Source organism: Micromesistius poutassou (assembly GCF_964030765.1).
Source record: "Micromesistius poutassou genome assembly, chromosome: 4".
In the NCBI taxonomy this organism is placed as follows: Eukaryota; Metazoa; Chordata; class Actinopteri; order Gadiformes; family Gadidae; genus Micromesistius; species Micromesistius poutassou.
Window position 1 is genome coordinate 23,024,502 of NC_140274.1, and position 9,587 is coordinate 23,034,088.

General features: G+C 54.7%; 1 protein-coding gene across 1 annotated transcript in view; it reads right to left on the bottom strand.

The window, feature by feature from the left end:
- Positions 1 to 863: 863 nt before the first annotated feature.
- Positions 864 to 9,587, bottom strand: part of phldb1b (pleckstrin homology-like domain, family B, member 1b) — a gene marked incomplete at its 5' end in the record, with an annotated part of 50,848 nt that continues 42,124 nt past the window's right edge. The window contains 5 exons of the mRNA XM_084466455.1: positions 864 to 1,232; positions 2,405 to 2,490; positions 5,996 to 6,215; positions 7,794 to 7,940; positions 9,074 to 9,161. Coding sequence (XP_084322581.1) covers positions 1,092 to 1,232; positions 2,405 to 2,490; positions 5,996 to 6,215; positions 7,794 to 7,940; positions 9,074 to 9,161 — 682 coding nt within the window. The 3' untranslated portion in view covers positions 864 to 1,091. The remainder of the gene's footprint in view (positions 1,233 to 2,404; positions 2,491 to 5,995; positions 6,216 to 7,793; positions 7,941 to 9,073; positions 9,162 to 9,587) is intronic.

The window sequence follows — 9,587 nt, forward strand, 5'->3', positions numbered from 1 at the left end:
TCGGACTGTTGATCCATATAGAAGGAAGGTTGTCAACTGGAATCCATCGTATTTAAAAGAGGAGCTTCAAATACAGTCTGGTGGCACCAGGTCCTGGTCCAGGCACAGGTCCTGGTCCAGGTCCAGGCACAGGCCCTGGTCCAGGCCCTGGTCCAGGCCCTGGTCCAGGCACAGGCCCTGGTCCAGGTCCAGGCACAGGCCCTGGTCCAGGCACAGGCCCTGGTCCAGGCCCTGGTCCAGGCACAGGCCCTGGTCCAGGTCCTGGTCCAGGCCCTGGTCCAGGCCCTGGTCCAGGTCCTGGTCCAGGCACAGGCCCTGGTCCAGGCCCTGGTCCAGGTCCAGGTCCAGGCACAGGCCCTGGTCCAGGTCCTGGTCCAGGCCCTGGTCCAGGCACAGGCCCTGGTCCAGGCACAGGCCGTGGTCCAGGTCCTGGTCCAGGCCCTGGTCCAGGCCCTGGTCCAGGTCCAGGTCCAGGCACAGGCCCTGGTCCAGGTCCTGGTCCAGGCCCTGGTCCAGGCACAGGCCGTGGTCCAGGTCCTGGTCCAGGCACAGGCCCTGGTCCAGGTCCTGGTCCAGGTCCTGGTCCAGGCCCTGGTCCAGGCACAGGCCCTGGTCCAGGTCCAGGCCCTGGTCCAGGCACAGGCCCTGGTCCAGGTCCAGGCACAGGTCCTGGTCCTGGTCCAGGTCCTGGTCCTGGTCCTGGTCCTGGTCCAGGCCCTGGTCCAGGCCCTGGTCCAGGCCCTGGTCCAGGTCCAGGCACAGGCCCTGGTCCAGGCCCTGGTCCAGGCCCTGGTCCAGGTCCTGGTCCAGGCCCTGGTCCAGGCCCTGGTCCAGGACCTGGTCCAGGCCCTGGTCCAGGCCCTGGTCCAGGCCCTGGTCCAGGCCCTGGTCCAGGCACAGGCCCTTTCCAGTGCTGCCACATGTGAGGGACAGGACGTAGGCGTGGCTTTGGGGGAAGTGAAGAGGAGAGTGAGACGGAGTGGGCGTGGCTTGGGGTGTGTGGCAGAGAGTGAGACGGAGGGGCCGTGTGGAGTGAGGGGAGGGGGTGCACTGTGGGTGCACCCCCCTGTGGTCCAGGGCTGTGGGGGCCGTCAGTTGAGGAACTGGGTGTAGCCCTCGGCGCCCGTGACGATGACGTCCATCCAGATGCGCATGGCCTCAGGCGACGGGGCCACCATGTAGTACAGCCGGTCGTGGGTCTTCACGCAGAAGGTGAGGGAGGGGTTGGGGCTCTGGAAACACGTGGTCGTCATCATCATCATCATCGTCATCATCATCCTCATCATCATCATCATCAGGCCAAATACAAACACAGGGAACACTGACACCAAATGGAATCAAATGTTATGGTCACTTTTTGAACCCTATTTATAGCATGTATAGCTAGGACTAAGGACTTAGTGTTGTTTTAAACAGTACTGTAGCCTTTACATTTAAATCAAGTACACATTGTCAGACACTAAGTTATGTAATATATAACTAAACACTTTTAGTAACTCGGTGACTTTTACCTCTATTCTGGTCATTTAATGTAATCTACGATGGGAGCACAGAAGGAAAGGCAAAGCCCTTATCTGGTGTACCCTCTGCTCTGTGCTGGTGCAGCCCAGTATGCAGCCAAACAGCCAGCCAGTATGCTGCAAAGCATGCATCCCAGTATGCAGCGGAACAGGCAGCCAGCAGCAGGCTGCTCCTCACAGCATGCCTGGGGCGTCACCAGAGAGGAAGGCACTGGGGACTAGACTGGGAGGGGGCCAGCGACAGGCAGAGCAGAAATAATCCACACTCCACTGGCTGCTAAATGTGTACGTTTACCACCTGGTGCCAATTAAAGCCTTTGTGGATGAAACAGCTGGGCTGTTGAGAACAGGTGTTTAACCACCGAGCTGGACTCTGCCTCTTCTAGCGCTCAGCCAACAGGCGTCACGAGGAGGGCTGGACGCGTGATCCACCGCGCTCTGCAGCACAGCGGCTCGCTGCCACACAGCGGCTCGCTGCCGGCCCCTCTGACGGCTGCGTGAGGGCCAGGCGTCAGCACCGGAGTGGACCAGACACACACACAGACACACACAGACACACACAGCGCTACACACACACAGACACACACAGACACACACAGACACACACAGACACACACATCACACAGACACACACACAGACACACACAGACACACACAGACACACACAGACACACACATCACACAGCGCTACACACACACACATCACACAGCAGTACACAGACACACACACACAGACACACACATCGCTACACACACACACACACACGCATCACACAGCAGTACACAGACACACACACAGACACACACATCACACAGACACACACATCACACACTCCCTCCCCTCTTGGAGAGGGAGAGAGGTTGGGGGTCCGTGTCAGACGTACCTTGGTGGCGCTCCGCAGGTGGTCGTAGTAGACCTCCTCGATGGCCTGGAAGTAGATCACCCCCTTCAGCTTGGTCTCGTGTTTGTCTACACAACAACACAACACACAGAAGAGCACAACGTGGTCAACACAACACACAACACAACGTGGTCACCACAACACACAACACAACGTGGTCACCACAACACACAACACAACGTGGTCACCACAACACACAACACAACGTGGTCACCACAACACACAACACAACGTGGTCACCACAACACACAACACAACGTGGTCAACACAACACAACGTGGTCAACACAACACAAGAGCACACGGTGGTCAGATCAGAAGCAGCCTTAGCGGCGCTGGCCGTGGAGCCGTGTGGCCGTGGAGCTTTAGCGGCGCCTTAGCGGCGCTGTGGAGCTCCTCCCTGCGTCCGAGCGTCCGTTCAGGACGGCTGCTCATTCAGTCATTACCACGGAAACACAGCGGCTGATCCCCGTTTATTGTTTGTGATGATGGATGGAAAAAGACAACCGCAGCAAATTATTTTTTGTGGCGTGTGTGCGTTGCGAGTGTTTCTCTAAGCTAATAGCGTTCTCATTGTGCTCCAGCCGGGCGCTCTTACACTCGCCGGGTACAGGGTTGCGTTTTATTTCATCAGCCACTGCAGAGCTGCAGCAGGGGGAGCCGGCTCCCTCCATCCCGCTCGCTCTCCCGCTCGCTCTCCCGCTCGCTCTCCCTCTCTTTCTTTAGGCGCAGACACACTGGCGCACGCTGCCTTCACAGCGCTAGGTACACATGGCGCATAAGCATCATCATTTCGAGGAATAATAAATGCGGTTCTCCTCCCGCGACTCATTATGTGCTAATGAAGCGTTGGGACTTCTCCTACAGGGGGCGGGTCTCAGGAGAATACCCCCCCCCCCCCCCCCCCCCCGCCTGCAGAGCGGCCAGCGTCACCTCTGCCTGCACACCCCATCGTTGTTTCAAGGTCAACAGAAGTAGAGAGGTGAGCCTTGCATGTTAATGGCTCCTCCCCCTCCTCTGAGCGCCCGCGGTGCTCGTATGCTAACGACCCGTGTGGAATTCTCCCCGCGCCTTTTGCTTGAAAGCGCCGCGCGAGAAGAACACACTTCAAGCAGAGCCTTTTGAAGCCGGGGAAAAAAGCAAAGAGAGAGAGAACGCCTCACGGCCTAACGAGTCCCAGCGCTCGCGGCCCGTGCCTACATTAGAGGCTGAGCAGAAACACCCTCCTCACCCCTCCTCACCCCCTCAGCAGGGGCCGTCTGCGGAGACGCTCAGGTGTCACTGTACACACACACACACACACGTGTGACGCCTTCAGACAGCTGCTTTGTTCCTCTGTGCAGCTGATAGTGCACCCCTACACCACCGTGACCTCACAGCTCCACCCTACCGCTCCACCCCTCACCACCGTGACCTCACAGCTCCACCCTACCGCTGCACCCCTCACCACCGTGACCTCACAGCTCCACCCTACACCACCGTGACCTCACAGCTCCACCCTACACCACCGTGACCTCACAGCTCCACCCTACCGCTCCACCCCTCACCACCGTGACCTCACAGCTCCACCCTACCGCTGCACCCCTCACCACCGTGACCTCACAGCTCCACCCTACCGCTGCACCCCCCACCACCGTGACCTCACAGCTCCACCCTACACCGGGGTTAGCCCCCTCCTCTAGTGGTGAGACACCGGGGTTAGGGTGTCTGTACTCACCACTAGAGCAGGGGGCTAACCCCGGTGTCTCACCACTAGAGGAGGCTAACCCCGGTGTCTCACCACTAGAGGAGGGGGCTAACCCCGGTGTCTCACCACTAGAGGAGGGGGCTAACCCCGGTGTCTCACCACTAGAGGAGGCTAACCCCGGTGTCTCACCACTAGAGGAGGGGGCTAACCCCGGTGTCTCACCACTAGAGGAGGGGGCTAACCCCGGTGTCTCACCACTAGAGGAGGGGGCTAACCCCGGTGTCTCACCACTAGAGGAGGGGGCTAACCCCGGTGTCTCACCACTAGAGGAGGGGGCTAACCCCGGTGTCTCACCACTAGAGGGGGGGGCTAACCCCGGTGTCTCACCACTAGAGGAGGGGGCTAACCCCGGTGTCTCACCACTAGAGGAGGGGGCTAACCCCGGTGTCTCACCACTAGAGGAGGGGGCTAACCCCGGTGTCTCACCACTAGAGGAGGGGGCTAACCCCGGTGTCTCACCACTAGAGGGGGGGGCTAACCCCGGTGTCTCACCACTAGAGGAGGGGGCTAACCCCGGTGTCTCACCACTAGAGGGGGCTAACCCCGGTGTCTGTCTCACCACTAGAGGAGGGGGCTAACCCCGGTGTCTCACCACTAGAGGAGGGGGCTAACCCCGGTGTTGACCGCAGACAGACAGTGTGAGGTGAACATTGTGCTGTGCTCCAGACGAGCAGCGACCGACCACCAGGTGAGTCCTACCACCAGGTGAGTCCTACCACCAGGTGAGTCCTACCACCAGGTGAGTCCTACCGGCCACCAGGTGAGTCCTACCGGCCACCAGGTGAGTCCTACCGACCACCAGGTGAGTCCTACCACCAGGTGAGTCCTACCGACCACCAGGTGAGTCCTACCACCAGGTGAGTCCTACCGGCCACCAGGTGAGTCCTACCGGCCACCAGGTGAGTCCTACCGACCACCAGGTGAGTCCTACCGGCCACCAGGTGAGTCCTACCGACCACCAGGTGAGTCCTACCGGCCACCAGGTGAGTCCTACCGACCACCAGGTGAGTCCTACCGACCACCAGGTGAGTCCTACCGACCACCAGGTGAGTCCTACCGACCACCAGGTGAGTCCTACCGACCACCAGGTGAGTCCTACCACCAGGTGAGTCCTACCGGCCACCAGGTGAGTCCTACCGACCACCAGGTGAGTCCTACCGGCCACCAGGTGAGTCCTACCGACCACCAGGTGAGTCCTACCGACCACCAGGTGAGTCCTACCGACCACCAGGTGAGTCCTACCGACCACCAGGTGAGTCCTACCGGCCACCAGGTGAGTCCTACCACCAGGTGAGTCCTACCGGCCACCAGGTGAGTCCTACCGGCCACCAGGTGAGTCCTACCGACCACCAGGTGAGTCCTACCGGCCACCAGGTGAGTCCTACCGACCACCAGGTGAGTCCTACCGACCACCAGGTGAGTCCTACCGGCCACCAGGTGAGTCCTACCGACCACCAGGTGAGTCCTACCGACCACCAGGTGAGTCCTACCGGCCACCAGGTGAGTCCTACCGGCCACCAGGTGAGTCCTACCGGCCACCAGGTGAGTCCTACCGACCACCAGGTGAGTCCTACCGGCCACCAGGTGAGTCCTACCGACCACCAGGTGAGTCCTACCGACCACCAGGTGAGTCCTACCGGCCACCAGGTGAGTCCTACCGGCCACCAGGTGAGTTGGTCAGTGTCAGAGTCCTACCGGCCACCAGGTGAGTTGGTCAGTGTCAGAGTCCTACCGACCACCAGGTGAGTCCTACCGACCACCAGGTGAAGTGGTCAGTGTCAGAGTCCTACCGACCACCAGGTGAGTTGGTCAGTGTCAGAGTCCTACCGACGTAGTAGGAGAAGGTCCTCTTGAGGCGGTCGAACACGAACCAGCGCTTCTTCCACGACTTGATGTTGCCGCCCATCTTCACCAGGTAGCCTTTACACATCTTGTCCGTGAGGATGACGTGGTAGCAGGTGTCCACGCTGTGGCCCGACGACTCCACGTGCGTGCGCAGGTCAAACTCCTCCTTGCGGATGGGGAGGTAGCGCGTCATAGGGCGGGCCTGCAATAACATTATTATTATTATATTATTATTATTATTACTGATTTATCTTGAATATTTTAGACAGGGATGGGAGAGAGAGGGGAGGAGACATGCAGCAAAGGACCACAGGCGGGAATCGAACTCGGTCGCTGTGTTCAGGACTAAGCCTTATTAGTTGGGGTGTAACAATACACTCATTAGTGTAACAATACACTCATTAGTGTAACAATACACTCATTAGTGTAACAATACACTCATTAGTGTAACGGTACACTCATTAGTGTAACGGTACACTCATTAGTGTAACGGTACACTCATTAGTGTAACAATACACTCATTAGTGTAACAATACACTCATTAGTGTAACGGTACACTCATTAGTGTAACAATACACTCATTAGTGTAACGGTACACTCATTAGTGTAACAATACACTCATTAGTGTAACAATACACTCATTAGTGTAACGGTACACTCATTAGTGTAACAATACACTCATTAGTGTAACAATACACTCATTAGTGTAACGGTACACTCATTAGTGTAACAATACACTCATTAGTGTAACGGTACACTCATTAGTGTAACGGTACACTCATTAGTGTAACAATACACTCATTAGTGTAACAATACACTCATTAGTGTAACGGTACACTCATTAGTGTAACAATACACTCATTAGTGTAACGGTACACTCATTAGTGTAACGGTACACTCATTAGTGTAACGGTACACTCATTAGTGTAACGGTACACTCATTAGTGTAACAATACACTCATTAGTGTAACGGTACACTCATTAGTGTAACGGTAGACTCATTAGTGTAACGGTACACTCATTAGTGTAACGGTAGACTCATTAGTGTAACGGTAGACTCATTAGTGTAACGGTACACTCATTAGTGTAACGGTACACTCATCTTTCGGTACGGGTCTAATGGATCGATGCACGTTTCATTTCGGTACGTACCGAGAAAAAAAATATATATATAGAGATTTTTTTGAATAAAGTTTTTATTAATCATCACCCTCTGTGACTGCCTCGTCTGGTCCTGATGTTTTGTGTTGAGGACCACAATGGAAATAAGTCCTGGACTTTATTGTGTTTTTTATCCTCAATTGTATTTGATGTATTTTGTGTAAGGCATTTGTTTGATACAATTTAATAATTCAAATCAAAATCCAATTGTTAAATAAAAATAAAATAATAAAAACTGCTGTACCGAAAAACATAACAAACTGTGACTTAAAAAGCGAGGTATGTACCGAAGCGTGACTTTAGTGTATGGTTACACCCCTACTTATTAGTATGTGCTGCACGTGAACCTCCTAAGATGACGCAATTCCATTGGTTCGCTATCTCGGGGTATTGTGCAACATCCCGAGATTGAGATCTCAAACTCGGGGATATTGTTTTCATCGCGTCGTCACGCTAATAAAAACAAATAAATCCCGGCAAAAAGTGTGACCTTGTTTATTTTAGTTCACGTGTCGTGTTCTAAAACAATGATTCTGCTCAGGCTCCTTCGGTGAATCATCGTTAAACGTTCTCTAGCAGCTGAGCCACGGGGTCAGAGTGCACGCGCGTGGCCCCCCACCTGGGAGAAGTTCTTGGCCCTCATCTTCACTTCCTTCTCCACCAGGAGCTGCCGATGGCAGGTCTCGTCCTGTAGCCTCCTCTCTGCCTCCTCCCTCCTCCTCCTCTCCTCCTCCAGCAGGCGGCTGCGCACCAGGCACTCCTGCTCCTGCAGCCCAGACACACAACGCTTCACTCCTGCTCCTGCAGCCCAGACACACAACGCTTCACTCCTGCTCCTGCAGCCCAGACACACAACGCTTCACTCCTGCTCCTGCAGCCCAGACACACAACGCTTCACTCCTGCTCCTGCAGCCCAGACACACAACGCTTCACTCCTGCTCCTGCAGCCCAGACACACAACGCTTCACTCCTGCTCCTGCAGCCCAGACACACAACGCTTCACTCCTGCTCCTGCAGCCCAGACACACAACGCTTCACTCCTGCTCCTGCAGCCCAGACACACAACGCTTCACTCCTGCTCCTGCAGCCCAGACACACAACGCTTCATTCCGGTTCTGTGACAAATTGCTCCAAATTGCTTTTGGAATAATTTGTCACCAGAATGTGATTTGAGGCTCTTGTTTTTCTATGGCCTGTACACATATATACTGTTGTTTTATATACTGGGCTAGTGTATTATAAATTAAATAAGAGTTTAAACTGATATTCAATCCATTGTAATCTAAAATTCCCAGCATTTTTAGCTGTAAATGATTGTTTTAATACCTTCAGATTCTCATGAACATTTGAGCGTGCGTTGGAGTTGGCTGGAACTGAGCTGCGGCTCTCAGAGACAGGATCCAGAACTAAGCCCATTAAACATGGATGTCTCCGTACGCTCGGACGCGGTCGGGGGGGAGGCTTCATTAAACTTGCATGCCGCATCCCCTCAAGCAATGCCCAGCCATTTAAAATTCAGAAGTCTGCAAAGCATACATCTTTCTCCCCAAAATGGCTCTGCTATGGCAACAATATGACAAAAGGTTTACACACACACACACACACACACACACGGTGGGGGGTGGTGGTGCTCATGGAGCAGCAGGCCCCGCCTGGCGCCTGGGGGGGGGGGGGGGGGGGGGGGGGGGTCTTTGGGGCCTGCCCCCCCATAAGGGAGCAGGGCTGCTGCTCTGCTTCTTTCTCTTCATTCACACCAACGCTGCTACGTCTGATGTTGTGGACTGAGATGTCTGGATGCATTGTGGGTAGTCTCTGCTCTCATTACATGTCGTTTACAGCCTCAGTAGTGCCCACGGTCCCCAGCTGCTGAGAGCGATGCGGTCACATCCCTTAACTCACCCGCGACTCGATGAGCCGGGCCTTCTCCAGCTGAGCCTCCCTCAGCATCTTCCCCATCTCCTCGATCCTCAGGACGTCCAGACCACTGCTGCAGGTACCAGAGCACAGCCAGCCCCCAGCACGGTTATACAGTTAGAAGGTTACGTACACTGAGTTAGAAGGTTACGTACACTGAGTTAGAAGGTTAGAAGGTTACGTACACTGAGTTATACGGTTAGAAGGTTACATGTACACTGAGTTAGAAGGTTAGAAGGTTACGTGTACACTGAGTTAGAAGGTTATATGTACACTGAGTTATACGGTTAGAAGGTTATATGTACACTGAGTTAGAAGGTTATAAGGTTACATGTACACTGAGTTAGAAGGTTAGAAGGTTACATGTACACTGAGTTAGAAGGTTACATGTACACTGAGTTAGAAGGTTATATGTACACTGAGTTAGAAGGTTATATGTACACTGAGTTAGAAGGTTATATGTACACTGAGTTAGAAGGTTACATGTACACTGAGTTAT